At 38.6% G+C, this 26285-nt stretch overlaps 1 protein-coding gene and 1 long non-coding RNA gene across 6 annotated transcripts in view; one reads left to right on the forward strand and one right to left on the reverse strand.

The window, feature by feature from the left end:
- The window catches only part of LOC135099900 (uncharacterized), a 34560-nt gene extending 10352 nt beyond the window's left edge, over positions 1-24208 (forward strand). For both annotated transcript variants that reach the window (XR_010268421.1, XR_010268422.1), the window contains 2 exons: positions 14654-14801; positions 24021-24208. This is a non-coding gene — a long non-coding RNA (uncharacterized LOC135099900). The remainder of the gene's footprint in view (positions 1-14653; positions 14802-24020) is intronic.
- Positions 1-26285, reverse strand: part of LOC135099898 (dynein axonemal heavy chain 3-like) — a 430253-nt gene that overhangs the window by 3019 nt on the left and 400949 nt on the right. For all 4 annotated transcript variants that reach the window (XM_064002569.1, XM_064002565.1, XM_064002567.1 and 1 more), the window contains 7 exons: positions 24601-24766; positions 23965-24153; positions 15011-15219; positions 14625-14778; positions 2169-2363; positions 1930-2070; positions 73-208 (listed from right to left, as the gene is read on the reverse strand). In XM_064002569.1, coding sequence (XP_063858639.1) covers positions 73-208; positions 1930-2070; positions 2169-2363; positions 14625-14778; positions 15011-15219; positions 23965-24153; positions 24601-24766 — 1190 coding nt within the window. The remainder of the gene's footprint in view (positions 1-72; positions 209-1929; positions 2071-2168; positions 2364-14624; positions 14779-15010; positions 15220-23964; positions 24154-24600; positions 24767-26285) is intronic.

The following is a 26285-nucleotide window of genomic DNA, read 5'->3' on the forward strand; positions in this document are numbered from 1 at the left end:
TATTTTACTATCCATTTTAAATATTTATGAAGTTTAACCAGATATTCTCAAAACAGAAGAATATTAGCTTACCATAATTGTCAGCACTTTCTGGCAAAATAGCAGGCTGAAAAAGGATGATGGGCAGTTGGTCATGCAGCTTTTTCTTTGACATCTCTGCTAAGAACTGCAGTTCACGATTCCACTGTGCACCTTCCAGGTAAAAGCCCTGTTATAAAAATCACTTGAAGGAGAAAGCACCACTTTGATACCAATATTGTTTTATTTCCTAGTATCTAATAATAACTGCACAACATATTATCTATATATATATGAGCAACTCACTTTATACAACACAACAATTACATTTTGCTAAAAAGTCTTCATGTAACTATTGTTGTGTACAGCAAACTTTTTGGATATCATAATCTGGTTTTCCCTAATTATGATTTTATTACAATGTAATCATTCACTAATCATAATTACACTCATTTTATGCATGATTTTAATCACTTCACCGTCTGTTGGCTAACTTGAACTGATCATTTAGGCAATACCGACTAATAACTTCTTCATAGGTAATGTTAGTTTGTTATGTACATTGGTCAGTTTGATTATTAAGCCTGCTACTATCTCATCTAAACACTTTCTGCCAGGTCTTGGTTTCATAAAAGGCTTTTTAATGTTCTTGTATTTTACCCTCTATCCTATTTATGTATTTATGTTTGCACATTGTACATTCTTTTATATATATCCTGGTTGCTCAGTTAGGTACAAGGGGTGTTCAATGAGTTCTTGGCTTAACCCAGGAGGAAAAATAGAGCAAAAGTTCACTCAATTTACTTTTTTTATTTTCATCATAATTGCCTTTCACTCTCATGCACTTCTCCAGTTCCATCTTCAAATGCGAAAATCCATCCCTGAAGAATGGTGGGTTGAATCCCTTTAAAACCCCCATAACCTTCACCTTGGCCTCCTAGTCATCAGCGAAAGAGATACCATGCAGTTGTTTTTTTTATGTGTGGGAAAAGGTGAAAATCAGAGGTTGCCAGTTTGGAGGAATTAGGGGGATAGGGCAACAATTTGAAACCATAAGACACCACTTTGTTCATGACTATAATACTCCTGTGCACACAAGCATTTTCCTGCAAGAGAACACCTCAGGTCACTTTCCCTCTACATTTCTCAAGCAGAGCCTCCTGAAGCCTCCCCAGTAGCTCAACATATTATGGTCTGTTAATGATGTGACCATGGCCAAGAGGAGGATTTGTTCAGGGCCCCAGAGCACTGTCACCATGACTTTCCAGAACAACTTCAAGACCCTGAATTTTCATGACATCATGACATCATGTATAGGTTTTACATCTCAGAACCTTAGACTGAAGATGTCTGAACATAGAGGCTTATCTTTCAAAATTAATAGACCCATAACGAACCCAAGATTTTCTAATATTAAGGAACAGGCTGAATTATTTAATCATCACATAAAAGAAGGAAATTTCAACTTACTGACCAGTAACAGGGCTCAGGATAGCTAAATCTGTTAATCAATCAGTACAGTTCTCAAATGAACTCAAATAACTCCTTTGTACACACACACACACACACACACACACACACACATATATATATATATATATATATATATATATATATATATATATATATATATATATATATATATATATATATATATATATATATATATATATATATATATATATATATATATAGTATTAAGCCCTCTATCCTCATCCCATTTAGTTGCCTTTTACTGGAGAGAGAGAGAGAGAGAGAGAGAGAGAGAGAGAGAGAGAGAGAGAGAGAGAGAGAGAGAGAGAGAGAGAGAGAGAGAGAGAGAGAGAGGATATGCATTCTAAATAATTGTGTATAAGGGATGCAATGAAAACAATAATATTAAAACTCCATATGATAACAAATCATACTGACCCATGTATAGATTCCTCCTTGGTCTTGCTTGGGAATAATGTGATAGAGTGTATCATCATTTCTACTCTGATTGTAGGAACCTTCACTGACATCATCTCTATTCTCCTCTTCTTTTCTGCATATACCTGAATTTTCTCCTCTCTGTGTAAAAAGAAAAGAAAGCCACTGTTGTAGCATACTCTACTATACATCAGTCAATTTAATGATAATGATTGTCTTATGAATTTATTTGTTAATACCTGGTTTTCATTATCTCTTCCTTGAGAGTTGTCTTCCTCTTCTGTAAGGCACAATTCATCCTCCATATCTGTATCCTGGATGTGGTATTGTCCTTGCATGGTGGGATTAGGCAGCTGTTCAATAACTTGTGGCAATTCCACAAAATTGGGTTGAATACACTCCTTAATAATGTCATCAACTTCCTTATTCATTACCTGCAAAACAAATTGTTCTTTAGTCAAAGTAAAAGTAATGTTCGGGAAAATGTGACACTGAATAAAACCATACATTTTTTTGTCTTACTTTCTAATACAATACAGCACTGGTCCTTAGCTTATGGACAGGTTATGTTTATGTAATGAAGTGCAGCCTAGTTTAGATTGCCATTCCTAGCAGAACACATGCTTTATCCATTCTTTCCTCTTGTACACTTGTGCTACTCCCAACACAGTTTCCTTTACCACAACATGATTAAGAATATCCAAGAAACCCCGTAACAGACTTCATACTATTCCTAAAACGGATTTATGAGCTGGAAAGTCCCGTTCACACATTGGTGAATTTTGATGGTGAATATGTTGTGACTCCTTTGACTTGATTGAAGCTGAGTTGCTGCATGTTTGCAACAGGTTCACAGTGGAGTCACAGCAGCATCGCCAGAGCAGGCTGAGTCACAATGTGTTTGCCAGCTGACAGCATATGTTTTGGACAGTTCAAAATATTTGCAGTGGAGTCACCACAGCTGGTAGTCAGAGCATGTCCACAGCTGTGTTGCAGCACTGTAGCAGTGGATTCACAGAAATGTCACAGCAAGTTTGCAGCAGATTCACCATGGTAGCAACCTCTTTTACATGCCCTTCACAACTTCGTGCTAAAGTCAAGCTCTCTCTCTCTCTCTCTCTCTCTCTCTCTCTCTCTCTCTCTCTCTCTCTCTCTCTCTCTCTCTCTCTCTCTCTCTCTCTCTCTCTCTCTCTCTCTCTCACACACACACACACACACACACACACACACACACACACACACACACACACACACACACACACATATGTATATAACGACGACGACAACAACAACAACAACAACAACAACAACAACAACAACAATAATAATAATAATAATAATAATAATAATAATAATAATAATAATAATAATAATAATAATAATAATAATAATTTATTTTGCCATGAGACATATCTTACAATATGAAACACAGAAAAAACTTAAGCACTACATATTCATGAACTACACTACATACTACTGAACTGTGGACTTAATTATAGATCACAGAACAGCCTCAACCACTGCCAGTGGATGGGCTGTCCCCATTCACACAGCTGTTCATAACGGAGGTGGTGATGGAGTTATCTTGTTTGTTCACCCTACCCATCATACTGAATGTGGCATGTCTGTGCATGCTGCTAAGACATCTCAAATCATGACTAGAGAAAGTCAAGGATGAAATGGTCTATCTAAGCAGCCCAAATAGCCTTTTGGAGATGTCATTATAGCACACTTTGAGGTTGTTAATTGTGGCTACTCAGTAGCTAGGCCACAGTGAGTTGCAGTATGAGGATTAGCAGAGGCTCCTGACTACAATTTCATCTCCTGGTTACAGAAAGAGAATTTTCTGAACAGTGTGTTGCCCACCACTATGAGCTGTCTGGTCTGCTTCCTTATGTCCTCATCATCAGTCATGTCCTTGGCCAGTATGTGCCAAGATATTTGAAGGTGTGAATATATATATATATATATATATATATATATATATATATATATATATATATATATATATATATATATTCACAGCCAGGTCAATTTCAATTTCCTCCAGCTGAAGGTCCAGCTCAAGCTGTATAAACTCTAATTTAACTTGTTGTGGAAGCATCCTGATGGCATGCACACGAAGAGAGCTCACACAGATATGAAAAGGTTATAAGTTTCTCCTGTATACATATTCATTCAATGAGGCGCACTGCATTTGTGGTGGAGTGGCAGTGTGTTCGCTATACATTCTTCATAGTTGCAGGGGATTCACGTTACTGTTGCAACATGGTTGCAACATGTTTGTCGTACGTTCGCAGCATATTTGATGTGCATTTGCAGCATGTCACCAAACATGAGTCACAACACATTTGCAGCACAGATGCCATTCAGGAAGTTGCAGTGGAGTTGCATTGTAGCCACCATCAAAAATTCGCCGATGTGTGAACATGGCTTAAGTTGCTCAGCTGACTGGAAAAAAAAGTTTCAAAGTCGAATAACATTACAGTGTTCCCCCACTATTTGTGGGGGATTATGTTCCAAAGGTTCCCATGAACAGTGAAAATCTGTGAATATGGGAAACCTTAAAATATAAGTCTCACTTATTAAAGGCATTTTAAATTCACTTTAACAATAAAAAACAATTATTATACATACAGAACATAATATTTTAATTTTTAGAAATACAGTACTCTGTAAAATGAAAGAGAACTAAACTAATATGTACAATAAATCGTCGATATAGCAAACCTCTATTTAGCAAATTTCAGGTATAATGCCCCCTTTAACCCTTTCATTCTGGTGATCATATATGAACGATTGCATCAGTGCGTACATAGCGACGGTGATTGTTCCCGTAATCAAGAATGTTCGCGCCTCAATTTTGAGCTCCAAGCGTGGTTTCTCGAGTCAGATGGCGCGTGGAAGTGTCTGGCATCTGTTTCCACCCATAGTGTTGCCACTAGCTCTGTATATTTAGCGGTAACTAAGCTATTCTCCCATTCTGAGGGCAACACTTGGCAACCCCAGCGACCTGCCGTGTGGAAAGCACCCTGATAAGAGCCAAGGGACCTGATAAGAGCGAAGGACACGGACAGCCTGATAATAGGGAAGGATCTCAGATCATAACTCACCATGGAGCAAGACAGATCATTTTTATTTAGCAGTGCTTCTGAGCCTGAAGACAGTGACAGTGATTATTTAGAGGAAGAAACTGAAGAAAGCGAAGACAACAGTAGTGAGGACTCGGAAAATGATTTAGAGGATCCACCTCTTTTATCAGAACAGAGAGAAGACAGAGATAGTGGTGATGGAGAACAGACTCCAAACATCATATTGAGAACCCAGAGTGGCTTACGGAGATGCAGGCGTGCCTCTCATGTTCTGAGAGAGATGTTATTTGCTTGAAACTTGATATATACTCTCTCTCTCTCTCTCTCTCTCTCTCTCTCTCTCTCTCTCTCTCTCTCTCTCTCTCTCTCTCTCTCTCTCTCTCTCTATCATTGGAAGTGTACAATTTCTCTTCCAAGATGAGAGAGTGTGTGTGTGTGTGTGTGTGTGTGTGTGTGTGTGTGTGTGTGTGTGTGTGTGTGTGTGTGTGTGTGTGTGTGTGTGTGTGTGTGTGTGTGTGTGTGTGTGTGTGTGTGTGTGTGTGTGTGTGTGTGTGTGTGTGTGTTCTCCGGGCTGTTTCTGGTTGACAGATCACACAGTGAGATCCTTAATAAGCCATAACTAACCTTTTCAGAGATCACATCGAGCTACAAAGTACATCATTGTATTCAGAATAACACAGAGAAAAAAATATTAGTATTCAAACAGTCTTCTGACAATTTCTAGGTTTATGATTTTTACCCATCATGGCTTATGGGAAAATAGTTTAATCACCAGAATATAAGGGTTAAGGTTGTTGCCTGCCTCCTCCCCTCTCTGCCCCACTTTCTCTTTGTTAACTTATCTGAGAGAGAGAGAGAGAGAGAGAGAGAGAGAGAGAGAGAGAGAGAGAGAGAATGTATTTACTTGATTGTAATTTACAGGGCCTGAGCTACGCTTGTGTGGTCCTGTCTCCATATCTACACTTGTCCAGTTTTTCCTTAAAATTGTGCACACTCATTGCCAATACTACATCCTCACTGAGCCTGTTCCAAACTTCTGTATTTCTCTGTGGAAGACTATATTTCTTTATGTTATTCAAGCATCTTTCTTTTCTCTTCTCATTTTTTTTGCTGTGTCCTCGTGTGTATCTGGTATTTCCTACTTCTCTTAGCAGCAGTTTCTCATTATCTATTTCTTCGACTTTATTCCACATTTTATAAATCAGTATGAAGTCTCCCCTTTCTCTTCTTTGTTCCATTGTTGACTGATTCATTTTCTTTAACCTGTCTTCATATGTTAATTCTTCTAGTTCTGGAACCATCTTCATTGCCATCCTTTCTAGTTTTTTTTTCACATGTTTCTTCATGTTACACCCCACCAGGGGGTAATGAGGGATTGCCAACTCCTTAGGGGTTGCCGTCCCCCACCACTAACCTATGTTCTAACCGATCAGCCAATGGCATGGCATGTCTTTGCTCCCGACATCTGTACCTCCAAGTGTCAGGTTGGGGATGTGTAAACTACACTTCTAGGCTGGCAATTCCCCCAGCTATGACAGGAGAGGCACCCTCTCTGTCCCTCCTGGAGACCCCTGCAGCACAGCAGGGTCCCCCAGGGTTGCCTGTCGGATCACCCAATCATGCCTCAAATTGGATTACGTCATCCTCAATGATGTTGCTCCTGCGGTGGCCAGGACGTGAACAAGCCGCCTGCCACTGTCAACTGCACTGCCTTCCCTGGGTAGAGGTGCCAGGAGGGATGTGCAGGAGGGGGCATCATGGCTCTGGGTCACCAGCTAGACTAGGGTACCTCTCCCTTGATGATGTTGCTCCTGCGGTGGCCAGGATGTGAGAGAGCCGTCTGCCAGTGTCAACTGCATTGCCTTCCCTGGGCATGCAGGAGGGGTGTTGTGGTTCTAGTTCACCAGCTAGACTGGTTGGAGTGGTCACTGCTGGTCTCTGTCGAAGAGGATGGCACTTAACATCCGTAGAGTTGTCTGGTGCCCCAGGTGCCCCTGGGTTCAGTGCGCTGTTGCGCACATGGCTGACTGGTGCAGCACTCAGGCCACTTGCAGATGTCAAACTAGTTCGTTGCACACTATCCTGTCCTGTAATACACTCCAACCACCCCCCCAGGGGAGCTGGAGGGATTGGTGATGGAGGCGCTGACAGGGAATGTCCCCCGATGTGCCGTGAGTACAAGCATCTACACTCCCTGAGTCTGAAGACAAAACACTACATGTTAGTCTTAGTCAGTCACGAGGCACGGAGTCGATCCTCTGTGAGGCACTGATGGAAACATTGATGGGAGGCATCCTGAAGGTGGAGGTCGCTGAACATGTGGCCTCCACTCACCAGATAACCTTTTTTCTGTGTTGGTTTGTCCTCGCTTCTCAAGGTTGTTGTTGTTATTCCCAGCCCCAGGCCCACTGTGACCCTCATAAAAAGGTTGGGACTGGGTGAGCAGTAGCAGTTTTTCATGTAGACACAGGTCCCTTGCTTGCATCTACTACCATCTCACAGCTGATGTGCGTGCCCACAGGCGCGTGGGTACTTGTGTGTGGGTGCATGTGGGTATGTGTGTGAATGCTTGTGTGTGTGTGTGTGTGTGTGTGTGTGTGTGTGTGTGTGTGTGTGTGTGTGTGTGTGTGTGTGTGTGTGTGTGTGTGTGTGTGTGTGTGTGTGTTTGGGGTGTAACACTTCATGTGGGGAGACCACACTGATTCAGCGTATTTGAGCTTTGGTCTAATCATAGTGATAATTATCTTTCTCATCATATCTTTATCCATGTAGTGAATGCTGTTCCAATATTTCTCACCATTCTATATATATACCTCTGAAAATCTTTTCTACATGCTTCTCCAATTGTTGACTATCCTATATTATCACTCCCAGATCTTTCTCTTCTTGTACTTCTATTATTTCCATTTCCCATCTTACAAGTCCATTTTGGACTCTTTCCACTTTTCCCATTTCAATTACATGACATTTTTTTTCACATTAAGTTCCATCTCCCATCTCTTACTCCAGTTCATACAAATCTCCTTGTGGGATTTCTTATGTCTGTAATTTTGCATCATCTGCACCAAACCATGTAACTCTTTACTCCTTCAGGCATATCATTTAATGTGTGTGTGTGTGTGTGTGTGTGTGTGTGTGTGTGTGTGTGTGTGTGTGTGTGTGTGTGTGTGTGTGTGTGTGTGTGTGTGTGTGTGTGTGTGTGTGTGTATTTACCTAGTTGTATTGTACAAGGCATGAACCAAAGCTCATTTTATCCTATTTCCATATTCATATTTATCCAGTTTCTCTTTAAACGTGTCTACTGTTTGCTGCAACCACTTCCTCCTTGAAATCACTCCAGATTTCAATAGTTCAATAAGGAAAGCTGTATTTCTTGATGTCACTTGAACATCCACTCTTTTCTTCTCATGCCCCTTTCTCTCTCTCTCTCTCTCTCTCTCTCTCTCTCTCTCTCTCTCTCTCTCTCTCTCTCTCTCTCTCTCTCTCTCTCTCTCTCTCTCTCTCCAACCTCCATTTGTGGTACCAAGTCATTTCTATCTATTCTTTCTATACTGTTTATTAATTTGTACATTTTTATCAGGTCTCCTCTTTCTCTTCCTTCTTGTACTGTTGGTAATCATATCTCTTCAAGTCTTTCTCCACAGCTTAAGTCTTTCAATTCTCGTATCATCTTTGTCATTATCCTCTGTATTCTTTCCAGTTTCCTTATCTTTTTTTTTTGCTATGTGGAGCCCAAACTACTGCTGCGTATTCCAATTTAGGATGTATCATGCTTGTTATAATTTTCTTCATCATTTCTTTATCCAAATAGTTAAATGCCACTCTAATGTTTGTTAACAAGCTGTATGTATAGCCAACTATCCCATTTATTTGCCTTTCACGTGATAGTGTGTCCTGAATCATTACTCCCAAATATTTTTTCTTCATTACTTTTCATTATTATTTCTTCTCCCATCTTGTAATTTCATGAAGGTCTCTTTTTACTATTTCCTGTTTCCAACACATGGCCTTTTCTGACATTAAATTCTAGTTTCCATCTTTGGCTCTATGCATACTCGTATATCTTGTCAACACCCTTTTGCAACTTCTTGCAGTCATTTTCATCCTTTATTACTTTCATCATTTTTGCATCATCAGCAAACAGGTTTATATAATTATTCAGACTCTCTGTCATATTATTTACATATATCTGAAACATAATAGGTACCAACATAGATCCTTACAGTATGCCACTTATCACTTTGTGCCAACTTGAATTAGTGTCTATGATTACTGTTCTCATTTCCATTGCTTGTAAGTAATCCTCCATCCATCTGAATGTTGCTCTCTTTAGTCTTTCTTCATTCTCTAACTTCCTCATAAGGCTTTTGTGGGGAACTTTATCAAATGCTTTTTTGAGATCAATTATATAGCATCAACCCATCTGTTCCTCTCTTGCACTCCATCTATTACTCTCGTATAAAAGCTCAGTAGATTTGTGACACAGGATCTCCCTTTCCTGAATCCAAATTGCTTTACTGTAATTATCTTTTCATCTTTTAAATAATGCACCCATTTATCTTTAATTACTATTTCACAAAGCTTTATTACAATACTTGTTAGTGACACTGGTCTATAATCTAATAGTTCCATTTTACTTCTCCCTTTGTGTATTGGCACTATGTTAGCTCTTTTCTATCCATTTAGTACTTTTTCTTCTTTCAATGAGCTGTTGATTATATCCCATATGGGTTCCTCCATTTGTTCTTTGCATTCTTTTAATATCCATCCATTTACTTGAGCTGATCCCATAGCTTTTCTAACATCCAGCTCTTCCAGCAATTTCTTCATTTCTTGTCTCTTTACCTGTATCTCCTGTATTCCCTCATTCTGTGATACTACTTACAGTGCCACAAAATCAGTTTCCTTTGTAAACACTGTTTGAAAACTCTCATTCATTAGTTCACTCACCTCCTCAGGAGTTTCATAAAGTCTTGCTTCTCTTTTTAAACTTTTTTATACCATCCCTATATATCTTTTTCCCATTTACACATCTTTTTGGGTTCTTCCTTGCATTTTCTTATTATGTCACTTTCAAAATTTTTCTTCTCTTTTTATTATACCATATTCATTCCTTGTCTTTCTATATTCTTCTCTAGTATTTCCATTCAGTTGTCTCATCATTTTCTTCCATGCCCTGTCCTTTTCTTTTTTGCTTCTACATACCTGGAATTATACCAATGATGTTTTCCAGTTTTCACTTTATAACTTGGTACAAACTGTTGTACCCCATCTCTATACTTGCTCAAAAATATTTCACATTTTCTTGCATTACTTTATCTCCAAATAGCTCTTTTCCATTAATTTTTCAATAAAAATTTATCAAGTTCTGCAAAGTTTGCCTTAACATAACTCCATCTACCATTTCTGTATTGTTCTTTCCTGTGCAACACTTTTTCCTATTGAACTTGGACACTGTATACTCAGTCTACTTTATGGTGTTTTTGTAAACACTAAGTCCAACTTTGATGGTTCTTCTCTGCATCTTGTGGGCTCATTCACCCACTGTCTCATAGTATTCATCATCATGGTTTGCATAAGTTCTTTGCTCCATGACCTGACATTTTCTTTCATTTCGATCTCCTCCTAGTTAATTCCTTCATTGATGAAGTCACCTACTAAGAGCACTTTTTTACTTTTCCTTATCATCTCTATACTATATTCTTGCTTCAAGTTGTATAATTTTATATCTACTGGTTCTACTGTGTGTGTTACATCATCAGCCATTGTCTAGGTCAATGGCTGACCACACACAACCAGAACTTCTCTCTCTCTCTCTCTCTCTCTCTCTCTCTCTCTCTCTCTCTCTCTCTCTCTCTCTCTCTCTCTCTCTCTCTCTCTCTCTCTCTGTTAACTTATCTGAGAGAGAGAGAGGAGAGAGAGAGAGAGAGAGAGAGAGAGAGAGAGAGAGAGAGAGAGAGAGAGGAGGAGAGAGAGAGAGAGAGAGAGAGAGAGAGAGAGAGAGAGAGAGAAGTTCTGGTTGTGTGTGTTAGCCATTGACCTAGACAATGGCTGATGATGTAACACACACAGTAGACCAATAGATATAAAATTATACAACTTGAAGTAAGAAATAGTATAGAGGATGACAAGGAAAAGTAAAAAAGTGCTCTTAGTAGGTGACTTCATCACTGAAGGAATTAACTAGGAGGAGATGGAAGTGAAAGAAAATGTCAGGTCTCTCTCTCTGTTAACTTATCTGAGAGAGAGAGAGAGAGAGAGAGAGAGAGAGAGAGAGAGAGAGAGAGAGAGAGAGAGAGAGAGAGAGAGAGAGAGAGAGAGAGAGAGAGAGAGAGAGAGAGAGAGAGAGAGAGAGAGAGAGAGAGAGAGAGAGAGAGAGAGTCAGAGGTCACTGGCTGTCACACAGCTACATTCTCTCTCTGTGGATATAGCAAATTTTCGTCTTTAGGCAATCCAGCTTTTCACCTTGTGTTCATTATATTAAGGGTTTACTGCAATTTATGATAATTGAAAGAATAATCTGGGCTCTTTGGGGCTGAAAAACTGAGTTGGTGAGGACGCTCTTGAATCTTCCATGTTTTCTACCACCTGGCTATGACTACAGAGTCACTCTCATACTAAATTTATCTGTGCTGTATACCTCTCACCTAACTCCTCTGGACTATAAGAAATTCTTTGACTACTTAACTTCCAAAGTGGAGCACATTCTGACCCACTTCCCTTTTGCAGAAATATCCATTCTTGGAGACTTCAATGTTCACCACCAGCTTTGGCTTTCCTCTCCCTTCACTGACTATCCTGGTGAACTAGCCTACAACTTTGCTATCCTCCATGACCTAAAGCAATTGGTGCAACACCCTACTCGTATTCCTGACCGTCTTGGAGATACACCCAACATTCTTGACCTTTCTCCTGACCTCTAATCCTTCTGCTTATGCTGTCACCCTTTCTTCTCCATTGGGCTCCTCTGATCACAATCTCATATCTTAATCTTGTTCTATCGCTCCAACTCCTCCTCAGGATCCCCCTAAGCGAAGGTGCCTCTAGCGTTTTGCCTCTGCTAGTTGGGGGGACCTGAGGAGGTATTTTGCTGATTTTCCTTGGAATGACTACTGCTTCCGTGTCTGAGACCCGTCTTTGCGTGCTGAGCGCATAACAGAGGTGATAGTGTCTGGCATGGAGGCATACATTCCTCACTCTTTTTCTCGTCCTAAACCTTCTAAACCTTGGTTTAACACAGCTTGTTCTCGTGCTATACATGACAGAGAGGTGGCCCACAAAGGGTACTTAAGCCTTCCATCACCAGAATCTCATGCACTTTATATTTCTGCCCAGAACCATGCCAAGTCTGTTCTCCAACTAGCCAAAAACTCCTTCATTAACAGAAAATGTCAAAACCTTTCAAGATCTAACTCCCCTCGTGATTTCTGGCATCTAGCCAAAAATATCTCCCATAACTTTGCTTCTTCTTCTTTCCCTCCTCTATTTCAACCAGATGGCACCACTGCTATCACATCTATTTCTAAAGCTGAACTCTTCGCTCAAACCTTTGCTAAAAACTCTACCTTGGACGATTCTGGGCTTGTTCCTCCCTCTCCTCCACCCTCTGACTACTTCATGCCACGTATTAAAATTCTTTGCAATGATGTTTTCCATGCCCTCGCTGGCCTAAACCCTCGGAAGGCTTATGGACCTGACCTCCTATTGTTCTCTGAAACTGTGCCTCCATGCTTGCACCTTGCCTAGTCAAACTCTTTCAGCTCTGTCTGTCAACATCTACCTTTCCTTCTTGCTGGAAGTTTGCCTGCATTCAACCTGTTCCTAAAAAGGGTGACTGTTCTAATCCCTCAAATTACCGTTCTATTGCTTTAATTTCCTGCCTATCTAAAGTTTTTTAATCTATCCTCAACAGGAAGATTCTTAAACATCTATCACTTCACAACCTTCTATCTGATCGCCAGTATGGGTTCCGTCAAGGCTGCTCTACTGGTGATCTTCTGGCTTTCCTTACTGAGTCTTGGTCATCCTCTTTTAGAGATTTTGGTGAAACTTTTGCTATTGCCTTGGACATATCAAAAGCTTTTGATAGAGTCTGGCACAAAGCTTTGATTTCCAAACTACCCTCCTACGGTTTCTATCCTTCTCTCGGTAACTTCATCTCAAGTTTCCTTTCTGACCGTTCTATTGCTGCTGTGGTAGACGGTCATTGTTCTTCTCCTAAATCTATTAACAGTGGTGTTCCTCAGGGTTCTGTCCTGTCACCCACTCTCTTCTTATTATTCATTAATGATCTTCTAAACCAAACTTCTTGTCCTATCCACTCCTATGCTGATGATACCACCCTGCACTTTTCCACGTGTTTTCATAGATGTCCAACCCTTCAGGAGGTAAACACAGAACGTTTCACTTCTGATCTTTCTAAAATTTCTGATTGGGGCAGAGCAAACTTGGTATTGTTCATTGCCTCAAAAACTCAATTCCTCCATCTATCAACTCGACACAACCTTCCAGACAACTATCCCCTCTTCTTCAATGACACTCAACTGTCTCCCTCTTCTACACTGAACATCCTCGGTTTGTCCTTTACTTATAATCTGAACTGGAAACTTCACATCTCACCTCTAGCTAAAACAGCTTCTATGAAGTTATGCGTTCTGAGACGTCTCCACCAGTTTTTCTCACCCCCCCAGCTGCTAACTCTGTACAAGGGCCTTATCCGTCCATGTATGGAGTATGCTTCACATGTCTGGGGGGGGTTCCACTCATACTGCTCTTCTAGACAGGGTGGAATGAAAAGCTTTTCGTCTCATCAACTCCTCTCCTCTAACTGACTGTCTTCAGCCTCTCTCTCACCACCGCAATGTTGCATATCTAGCTGTCTTCTACTGCTATTTTCATGCTAACTGCTCTTCTGATCTTGCTAACTGCATGCCTCCCCTCCTTTCGCAGCCTCGCTGCACAAGACTTTCTTCTTTCTCTCACCCCTATTCTGTCTACCTCTCTAACGCAAGAGTTAACCAGTATTCTCAATCATTCATCCCTTTCTCTGGTAAACTCTGGAACTCCCTGCCTGCTTCTGTATTTCCACCTTCCTATGACTTGAATTCCTTCAGGAGGGAGGTTTCAAGACACTTATTCATCAATTTTTGACCACTGCTTTGACCCTTTTATGGGACTGGCATTTCAGTGGGCATATTTTTTTATTGCATTTTTGTTGTCCTTGGCCAGTGTCCTTCCTACATAAAAAAATAAAATAAATAAAATAAATAAATAAATAAAAAAAATAAGGTAAAAATCTGCAAATATGTGAAACCACGATTACCAAACCACAAATATGAAGGGGAACACTGTAAACACTTTGTGTCAATTGGCCAGAGCCAAATGTAGAAAATATAAATAAATAGAGAATACAAGTAAGGCAGAGTAGACTAGACTAAAATAGACCTGGTCATTCATGCTACTACCATGCACAATACTCCCACAGACCTCAAAGGGCAGAAATAATTATCTTGTATATAAAACATATAAATGGTGAATCTGTAGAGTGGATTGACATAATCCATATGCCTGAATTTGTGAAATAGCTCATAAGCTAAATCTTACCTTAAACTTGAAATATATCCTGTCAACAGGAATACTGTGGTGACGGGCATAGTTCTGACGAACACCAGTCAAGAAAGTGTGAGGAAAGAAGAGCCCAGAAAACCAGAACACATCTGGTAACTCTTCATCTAACCATCGTTGGAAGAACTTCAGCCTAAATGAAAAGTGTTATTTTGTGTAAGTGTGATTTTAAATTCATGCATATCATAATCTTCTAAACTTACAGGGTGTAAGAAATATCATACCTTTATCCATAGGACAACATTAAGATAAAGTAAAAAATTATTTGCAGATATAATACAACACATTATTTATTGTAGCTAGACATTTATTAATTTATTCATGAATATACAAAGCAGAATAATGAATCTTCAGTTTCAACAAACCTGTGAAGCAGATCACTTATATAAGGTGCAAGAGATTTTCTAGAAGGATAGGACTGAGTCTCCCATGAAGGGGGAAGTTGCCCAATCATTAATGATTGATAGGTCATCTCAGTCTTATCACACATTACTCTTTCTCCACTCACTGCCTTCTTCACCGCCTTCAGGGAACTTTTAATAGTGGCAGTGAGCCCATTGAATCGCAACAACTCCTGAGGAGGATGAGAATAATGCATGGATTAGTAATATGCTACCAGTTAACTTGCATCATATCTATGGATGAAGAAGCTTAGTTATTTGAATTATATGCATGCAGTTATTTTTTTTTTTTTTTATCTCATTAAGACATGTAGGAAGTGTATAAGACTACAGATCAGATCTACATTACAACATATAAACATTGTAGTAATTTTCTTCATATGAGAAGGAACACAAAAATGTAGCAAAAAAGTCTGCTAATTTGCTGGTATCCCCCCCACAAAAAAAAATAAAATAAAATAAAATAAATAAATAAATAATAAAAAAAAAAAAAAAAAAAAAAAAAAATATATATATATATATATATATATATATATATATATATATATATATATATATATATATATATATATATATATATATATATATAATAAATAAATCAAAATTGGCTAATTTAGTTTTATTAATATCAGAGATGACAGATGCTGCTGAGCTTGCTATGATGTCATCTCCTTAGGGAGTAAGGTATGCTATTGTTTCTGACTTCACACATGTTGACAGAGATCATTGTGAGTTAGAGAACTTGCTCCTAATAGAAAACAGCCTTATATGTATGGATTCAAGTTGGCTAATATACATGTCTTACAAAAAATGTGAATTATAACATATGCAGAAGTTCAGTAACTCTACTATTACTAGCCATCTTTTCTTCTAGTGCATACAACTTCTTTCTTATTATCAGTTAATGCTGCAATAAATACAGTTTGGATACAGACTAGTACATGCACTGGGTGTAAAGTGTAGAGGTGATTAGAGATCTTAGCACCATATTACACTCAAATCCATTATGAGCAATGATGCTCCTAACAAATTTTTTTTTTCATACAATATGGCTCCATTACCAATAATCCTTAAACTGTGGAGGCCTAAATGGGGACTTTTCTACCACACAGAGAAAAACAGACATTATTATAAAAAAACAAAAATCTAAATCTGAAAGTATATCCTGAATGAAAAAAATTTGGGATGTGAAGTACTACCACAGATTTAAGAGGTACATAAAATATTTGAGCAAATAATTTATTAGGTGTTCAGATTTTGATAATTTCTAAAAGCACACACAAAATTTGACTTGATTGATAGAACAATTATTCTAGGTGGGCAACAGCTGCAGGTGTGCCTTATCTATAAGGGTGTGAGTAACACTTGGCCATTGTTTGTTTCTTTGTTTCTGTGTGTGTGTGTAGTGTGTGTGTTTGTTCTCTCTCTCTCTCTCTCTCTCCCTCTCTCTCTCTCTCTCTCTCTCTCTCTCTCTCTCTCTCTCTCTCTCTCTCTCTCTCTCTCTCTCTCTCTCTCTCTCTCTCTCTCTCCCCTTCCATCCATTCACATACCCACATATAACTGAAGGTTATGTACGCACAGACATTCACACATAAGCCATGGTCATGCTCTTTCTGTGCTTCCATCACAAAAGCTTCCTACTGGGTAACTATTTGCACAGATTTTACACTGCAGTGCAGTGTAAAATCTGATTGGACAACCAAATAAAACAGGTACATAACAGAAGTGGGAAAATGAAAATGCATTCTTTGTCTCCCTCCCGTAAGAGTATACTCCTTCATGTCTGCCTCCATTCCCATAAATAAAGATAACGTGGAGTGAAAATAAACATGTGGGTAAGAAGAATGACATAGGATAGTCTTTTGCATGTAGACACATACACACACACACACATCTGGATACAGAGAGACATGAATAAGGAGAAAACAAAAACAAGCAAATTGTGGAAGCAAGCTAAGGAGAGAGAGAGAGAGAGAGAGAGAGAGAGGAGAGAGAGAGAGAGAGAGAGAGAGAGGAGAGAGAGAGAGAGAGAGAGAGAGAGAGAGAGAGAGAGAGAGAGAGAGAGAGAGAGAGAGAGAGAGAGAGAGAGAGAGAATGAAGGAGGAAAAGACAAAGTTCTACTGGAAAGTCATGGACATGAGGTTGATAAAGTGGATGATTGAAAAAAAAAAGAAAGTGGAGTGAGAAATTGAAGATTGCTTATACTAATGTGAATGGGTTGCTTTCAGCACAGGTGGAACTAAATGACTATTAAAGAGAGTATACTCTGGATGTGATGGGAAATACTGAAATGAAGCTAAGTGATACCATTGAAGTAAAAAATTTGGGTGAAGGAAAATACAATGTATGGCTGAGAAACAGAAGTGAAAAACAAGCAGGTTGAGTAAAGATTTTGGTGAGAAAGGATTTATTGGCCCATGAGATTAATTGTGATTATAAACTGGCTGAAGCAATTAAAGTTGAGGTGGTGTGTAGAGAAGGTAGAAAAAGAGGCTTTGCAGTGGTATATGTTCTTCCTAAAACAAATTCCTGGGGGATTGTGGAATATAAGGCTAAATTAGAGGATACACAAAGATGTGTGGAAGACATGATGGCAAGCAGAGAAAATCTAATGATTATGGGAGATTTCAACTGCAAGGAGGTTAGGTGGAAAGAGTTGTTGGTGGATGGGAGCGACGAGTCTTGGGGAGGAGAGTTGTTAAGGATGGCAATGGAGAATTCAACAACAGAGTGGGTGGAAGAGAGTACAAGGTTCAGGGGAGAAGACAAACCCTCAAGGCTGGATTTAAATTTTATGAAGGAACCTGAAGTTGTCAAGGATATAGACTATAAATGTCCAATAGATAAAAGTGATCATGTGGTGGTGGAGTGAAAATTGAGAGTAGGAGGAAAGATATGAAAGCATGAGTACCACAGAATAGGAAGATTCATCTATGAAAGAACAGACTGAAAAATTGAGGAATTATTTTAAATACTCGTAAGTGGACTGGAATCAATTTGATGAAGCAGTTGGAACAGAAGATAAATGGAGAGAGTTTATGAACATATACAATGAAGGTGTAGAGAGATTTGTCCCAAAGATAAGGAAACAAGAGGTTAAGAAGTAGAAGTGGATTAATAAATGATGCAAGGAAGTAAGGAAGAAGAGAGATCTGGCCTGGACCAAATGGAAGAAAAAGGAAAACAAGTGAGGCATGGGAAAAATATGAGAGAGAGAAATGAGTACTCAAAGGTAAGGAGAGAAGAAATAGCGAATCATGAAAAAGATATTGTGGACTGATGTAAGGATAAACCAAGGATCTTCTATAGATATGTGAATGGTAAAATAAAGAATAAGAAGGGGTTAAACAAACTGAAAATAAATGGTATGCATGTTGAGGAGGAAGCAGAAATTGCATAAGTTTTGAATGACTACTTTCAAAGTGTCTTCACTGAAGAAGGAACATCTGATAGACTGATGATGGCAGATGTGAGAGTAGAAGGACTGAGTGAGATTGAGGTAACAGCGGATGAGGTAAAAATAGTGAGGGAAGTGTTGGATGTGAGGAAGGCACAGGGACCTGATGGAGTATCTAATAGGGTGCTGAAGGAATGCAGAGATCAACTTGCATACAAGGTTTACAAACTCATCATAACTTCATTAAGGGAAGGAGTGGTGCCCAAAAATTGGAAAAATGCAGATATAGCCCCTATATATAAGAATGGGAGCAAAGAAGAACCATCTAATTATAGACCAGTGTCATTAACAAGTGCAGTACCAAAAATGTGTTAAAGAATAGTGAAGCAAAGATGGAGTGAATATCTGAAAAAGAGATATATTAACAAACAGAGATTTCGTATTTAGAAAAGTAAATTCATGTACGACGAATTTAATGTGTTTCTGCTCCAATCATAGGTATAATACAAGAAAGAGAGGGATGGGCAGACTGTGTTTATTTCAACTTAAAAGAAAGTGTTCGTTAAGGTGCCCCACAAGAGATTGCTGTGGAAATTAGAAATGTTTGGTGAGTTGAAAGGTGCACTCTTACATTGAATCAGTGACTTTCTGAGAGGAAGGGAAATGAGAACAGTGGTCAAAGATAGGAAGCCATCATGGAGAGAAGTAATTAGTGGTGTCCTGCAGGGGTAGGTACTAGCACCAGTTATGTTTGCTATCTGTGTGAACGATATGATGGAAGGGGTGAATAGCTACATGAGTCTATTTGCTGATGATGCAAAATTGATGAGAAAAGTGGAGAAGATTGAGGATTGTGAAGCCGTACAGGAAGATCTGAATGTGATTTGGGATTGGAGTGGCACTTGGAAAATGTTGTTTTACATAAAAAAAATGTGGTGTTGAAGTTTGGGCATAGTTGTGTGAGGCCAGTCTTCTGTCATAAATTGGGTAATGAGGAAATAGAAGTGAAGATTGAGGAGAAAAACCTTGGAATTACTGTCACTGATAAGCTGTCCCCAGAGGTACATGTAAGAAGGAAGACAGGAGAAACATATAATCTGGTGAGAAACACAGGAGTAACGTTTAACTATGTGGATGCAGAGATGATTAGGAATTTAATTGTGAAATTGATATGACCTCATTTGGAATATGCAGCAGTGATATGGTCTTCACATCACTAAAAGGGACATAAAAAAAAAAAATAGAGAATACAAGGAGCAGTGACAAAGTTGCTTCCGACCCTATCAGACTTATTATATGAAGACAGACTAAAGAAACTAAACCTGCCCACCTTGGAAGAAAGAAAGAGAGAGAGAGGTGACTTGGTTGCCTTATATCAGATTTTGTTGAGCTATGAAAAATTGGACCAGAGTGATTCGGTGGTGAGAGACTTTAGAAGCACAAGTGGGCATGAGAAAGTGAAGAAGGATATTTGTAGAAGGAATATTAAGGACAGTTTTCCACAAAGGACTGCATGAATCTGGAATGAGCTGCAAAAAGTAGTAAATACAAAAACTATACATCATTTTAAGGAAAAACTGGATAAGAGTAGATATTGAGATGGGACAGCACGAGGTTAGACTTCTCCCGTAAACCACAACTAGGTCAACACACACACATACACGTTGTAAATGCTAAAACTGTCAGTGCTTTTAAGACCAAACTAGATAGATATAGAGATGGGATACTATGAGATTACTCTCCTCCTGTAAACCACAACTAGATAAATAACTAGGTAAATACACACACACACACACACACACACACACACACACACACACACACACACACACATTCATGTGCAAAGAGGTTTATTATGACGTATTGTATCTGATATAATTAATTCCATATAATATAATTCCTTCTTTCATGTCTTTCATGTCTTTATGTAAAGATCCAAAGTTTTTTCTCTCTAGTGTGCCTTTACAACCTCTTTTTTTTCTCTTCCATCACTGCCTTCTGTTATGTGGAGAGTGGGCTTTCTATCCAGCAGGTCATGGGAGCTGCCAGATATCTCCTGCATCTTACAAAAAATTTGATAGATGGCCTTGTCGTTGCCTCTCTAGCTCTCATGATGAAAGGAGAAAATGGCCAGCAATTGCTAGAACACATTTGAGAGGAAGTGTACCACAAAAATTTAAAATATGCAGTGAAAATTAATGAATAACAGAAAATAATTATAGTTCTAACCTGGCTGAGACAGTTCCCTTAAAAATTAAAAGAAAACATTTCCAGATTAATATTCAATTTTTATGCATATAATGGAAGATTTGAAGGTAATAAATAAATAAGAGTTCATAAAACATCAGAAGGATAATTAATAAAAACAGGTAGCTACAGTACACTAACAGTCACTGAAATACCAAGTTGAGCCGCTGTTTACACATACAGCTGATGAATGCTCACTAATTGGTATTACTGTGGATGACAATGGTGGTAGCAGCAATGGTTGCAGCTTGTCCTTCTCCTCACTAAACTTGCATCATTGTGTATGGTTGCAGTGGCTGCAACCTGCCCTTCTCCTCACTAAACTTGCATCACTTTGTATGGTGGCAGAAATAGTGGAGGTGGTAGCAGTCTGCCCTTCACCTCACTAAACTGGCATCACTGTGGGTGGCGGTGGCAGTGGTGGCACACTTGTTTCCCCAACATTGGTTTTACCCTGCTTCACATTACAGACTTCTCTGTGGCTTATTGTAGCCTATTCCTGTGTTAGGCTTTCAATTTCCTGCATAAGAGTATGATATGGAAGCAAACTGATCTCCTACATTAGACATGACTCGTGTTACAACACTGAATTAATTAGCGGTGACCTGAATGTATAGGAAATCAGTGTCACAAGATTGAACAGGCTTGATTATATAAGCAATCTCAATAGTTTGAAGGTTAAGATCAGATCACACATATCAGGATGGTCACTGTTCAATTTCATTTTAGAGTCAGTAATTTCTAGGACCCGTCATTGATGTTTATTTGCACATATCCATTTGGTTACTGGTCCATTTCAGTGATATCCATTACATCAGTCATGCTTCTAGAATGGTATGAACTAGCTGATCTTTAAGATGGCATTTATGAATGCTGAACTAGCATTGATTGCTATGATTTATGGGTTAGGAGGAAGAGTAAAGTACCAAGTCAAATCGTACACAACAGAATAATCCATTACTTTTTCATTATTCATTTTACACATGGTGGTAAATATCTTTTCAAGAAGCATGGTTGGTGAGGAATGATGTCTATGTGTGCAAATACACTCAGAATGTACATGAAAGGGAAAAGTGGATCAGTGCTGAACACATCCAAATGTGTCATGGGACAAAATAGCAAGTAGGAAGGGAAATTTAATAAAAGGAGAAGATAAAACCATCCAAATAATAATAATCCCATAAAATAATTTTTTATGGCCTAAAGGAATGGTCACAAATATAAAAATTTGTTTGCTTTTTGGTTACGTAAATAAAATTTTGTACATACAGTGGAAGCTTGGTTACCAAACATCTCCCTCTCCATACCATAATTCAGTTTTTGAACAGTTACTTGATTTTAGGTATTACAAGATGTAGCAAAAGTTGCCATTTATTATTAATTTACAGTTTCTATAAATATTTCCTTCATTTTTATATCTTTGGAGGAGAGACACAGAGGATAAGACAGTAATTCAATCTTTGAAACAGTTAAATGTGATCCTGTTGAAGTTGAAGAACCTCAAAGTAAACAAACAAGGTTCGGTGCTCAGGAGTAATCCCAAGCCTCCTGTGGCTCTCTCTTTGACCAACAATGCCATCACTACTGTACAACTGCATTTTCCCAGTAGCTTTTCTGAGCAGAAAGAAGTTTAAATGTTATGCTCACCTTAATTTTGGCAGAGAGAGGGTTGCTCCACTGTGTCACTCTGTAAGGCTTCCCTCACTTGATCATTGACAGAGAGAATGCCTGCATGATCTAAGCAATATCTTTTGATGAGTTCTGTGTCACTAAGTTCATTCAATTCATCCTTTCTAGATAAAAAATTTCTAAGCTGGAGATATGGTGTGGCCATATTAGCATTGGGAGCGTCAGTCATTACTCGCTAAGACGTTGTGGATGGCCTTCCGAGAATGGATTAATCTATTTTACATTAATTCCTATGGGGAAAATAGTTTTAGTTTTCGAACATTTTGGATTCTGAATGGCATTCAGGAATGAATCAAGTTAAAAAACCGAGGTTCCACTGTACTTTTGCAATCAGTAAAACCTTAGAGCAAGAACATTAAAAGAAATTGTAAGCAACAAGTAGTTAAATTAAATGTTGAGATTTGGAGATGAAGAAGGCACGCAGAGGAATATATCCCTTGGTTTACAAGGCAACTGTAAAATAACCATATTCCTGGGTTTCTGCTGGGCCAGTCACATGAAAAATTCCAATCACAAAATATTGTAGATTGAGAGGAAATATGTTAGAACTGATATTATGTATTTTGAGAGAAATTCTTTGTTAATATTTAGATCCAAAAATTATTAATAGACAGTGTTAGAATACGGGAGTATGTAGGACCATTGGCAAAAATGTTCAAGATTATTCTGTGAGTATTGAAGGGGTCTAAACCCTAAAGAATATTGCCAAAATTAGGACTTATAGTTGTGGTAGAAGGACTTGTCTGGGTGTGCTGCAGCTAATATGTAAAGTTCAGTGGATATTTTCATGTCAGACAGTAACTGACCATCATCGTGATAGGTACATTTGTCAGGGTTCTGAGATCCCGTGCAGTTTAAACTTGCTTATATGAAAATAACCATTTTTGTGCCTCTCTCTCTCTCTCTCTCTCTCTCTCTCTCTCTCTCTCTCTCTCTCTCTCTCTCTCTCTCTCTCTCTCTCTCTCTCTCTCTCTCTCTCTCTCTCTCTCTATTTATATATATTAGGCTAATATCTCAGTTTCTGCCTCGCCCCTCACCTTGGTTAATTGCAGTGCAGTTGGACCTTAACACCACACAACCATTTGCTATACATCTTAGTCAGAGTACAATAGGGCAAGAACTCCATAAAACTATTTAGCATGCATGAAGAGAGCTCAGGGCAACCATTTTCATTAGGTGCAAGCCATGTCTAGTCAGGGAAAATGGATGCACGGCAAGAAAGGGACTCACTCCCTCCTAAAGTCTCTCCTCTTTAACTCGCTGTCCCTCCCTAGCTACTGCATGTAGAGACATCTGGATGGCATCATTAAAAAGAGAAAACTTGATCTTGACTACAAAGTCTATTTTATTTGGTTTTCCACTGCAGGCTAAGTTTAAGGTGTATGTGAATACAGGCTATTTTTGACGTTTAGCATTGGAGGGCTGGTCCTAACAGGATAAAAATCACCACAACGCTGGTCCTTTAGGGGTTAAGAAATGAGAGAGAGAGAGAGAGAGAGAGAGAGAGAGAGAGAGAGAGAGAGAGAGAGAGAGAGAGAGAGAGAGAGAGAGAGAGAGAGAGAGAGAGAGAGAATTAAATTAGTACCTGTCTGAGAACGATGTTGAAGGACTGCTCATATGTAACTGGATATTTTTTTTCAGCTAAGCTTAGATCAAACTGTGGTGGTAGACGAGCCAGGACCTCACAGGCCAGGTCTTTTATCACTTGCATGGCTGCATCTTCTCTGTCCTTGCTGCTCAACTGTGGTTCCAGATGCAGAATACCACAAAACAGCTGAAATGTATTGAAGAATTGTTTTACATATAAAAGTACATTTCCTGATCCAAAATATGTTTTAGGAAATCATTCATAACATTTACTGATATTCATTTCCAAACACAGTAGGATATTTAATCTCAGAATTAATGCCTTTCCTTTCTATATGTTGCAAAGAACAAGAAAATGTTGAAAAGACTAAAGTGCACAAGGATAAGAAGTACAGCTAGAGAAAATGAGTCTTCTGCCATGGTTATTCAACATCATAGGCTAAAACCACCAAAAACTTTTTTTTTTTTTAGGTGGGGGGAGGAAGTAAGATAGTATGCTTCCTACAAAGTTCCACATAAAAAAAAAAAAAAATAGAATGACCATCTGTGTATAGATCCACAAAATGATTAACTTTCTATAAGTTATAGTGATGTCTGACATCAATGACTTGCTATTCTGAGGAACGAGCTTCACCTGATCAGCTTCACAGAAGTCCTTGGCAAGATCTGCATTGGCATGAAGACCAAACACCTGTGGTGGAGCTGAAAGTGGGAGGCTTGCAATATGATCTACATAAGCTTGCCATGTAGTAGAAGCAGCAGAGGGTACCTGGTATTCAGCAGTTCCAAACACACAATACCTGATACAATACACAATTAAAAAATACAAATGCATGAGGAAAAAGCTACAAAGGATTACTGGAGTGATTTGGTCATATAGGAATAATACAGAATAGCGTATGAATGAAGGATTTGTAGATTCAAAGGATAAAAAGTAAAAGGCTGAGGAGAATACAAAGGGTGAACACCATAAGAAAGGAGAAATTGAGTGGACTGTGTTACTGATTCACAAACATCTGTACAAAGTGTGTAAGTATGATATGGTATCTGGGTTGGGAATCTTGTAGGCCAGTGGTTCCCAAACTGAGGGCCATGTAGCAGAATGTAGGGGGCTATAATATGAGGATATGTATATATAAAAGCAAACAAGTTTACCAGGTTGGCGGCCAGTGGAGGGAACTAACAGGTTCAGTACAAATGGTTAGACTATGTAGACAAATTGCTTTTCAGCACCTCCTACCATTTTCATTGACTTATTCCTGTGTGGCTGCATTCTTTCCACTACTCCACATTAAAATGAAATATCACAACAGACCTGAAGTGAAGCATAACCTATGGTGTGCTTAATGTGAAACAAAACCATGAATCAGGAAGTTTGTTGACAATCTGTAACATCACCCAACACACTGAGTGGAATGGGGATTCAAGTGAAGGAAACATGAAATTGGCACGAATGTTCAGAAGCAAATAGTCTGGGAGGAGGTGGGTGTGTGGCTACTGAAGGCTATGGTTGTGGCAGTTAATTATGACTCTCTATGATAGCATTTCACTTCAGAATTATAAAGTCATCAGATTTGTCAGATTCAAAGATCAAATCATATGGCATGGAATTAATATACTTTTAAACCAGCAGAATTTTTTTTTATTTTGTTTCTTGCTTGTTTATTGTTGAAACTGGTTTTTGCAATAATGCCATTTTTACTCTAAGTATGGACATTTTTTCTATGTGCATTATGTTATTTCTTTAGTACCACTTCAGTAATTATATGAGATTCAGCAAAGGCAAACTATAAATTTCTTTATTAATACTTAACAAAAGAAAAATGACAAATGAAATCAATAAAATTACAGGATTTGCTAGAGTGGTTTTTATGTGTACCTAATGAGTGTAAGACTGTTGACAGTCACTGTAGTCATAGGTTATGCTTGGTGGTGGGCCATGGACAATAATCATTTATGAGAAGTGGGTAATGATCAGAAAAAGTTTGGGAACCACTGCTGTAGGCCAATGGCATCTTAGGCTAATAGCATGGTGTAGATGAAACCATTTAAGGCAATCTAGGTCAGGCATGGTTGAAGATGTATGAGATGGCAAATCTTGAAAATAATGATAAATAAATAGATTATTTAATGTGCATGTGTAAGTAATAATGATAAATAAATAGATTATTTAATGTGCATGTGTAAGTATATGTAAGTATTGTACATACTTAGATGTTATGGGAATTATTCTTTTTTTCATTATTACGAAAATAAAGTTTCAGCATCTTCACAACCACAACATCCTTGATCCTTCTTCTTGGCTTGGAGTTACCTAGC

This window comes from Scylla paramamosain, chromosome 4, assembly GCF_035594125.1.
Source record: "Scylla paramamosain isolate STU-SP2022 chromosome 4, ASM3559412v1, whole genome shotgun sequence".
Classification (NCBI taxonomy): domain Eukaryota; kingdom Metazoa; phylum Arthropoda; class Malacostraca; order Decapoda; family Portunidae; genus Scylla; species Scylla paramamosain.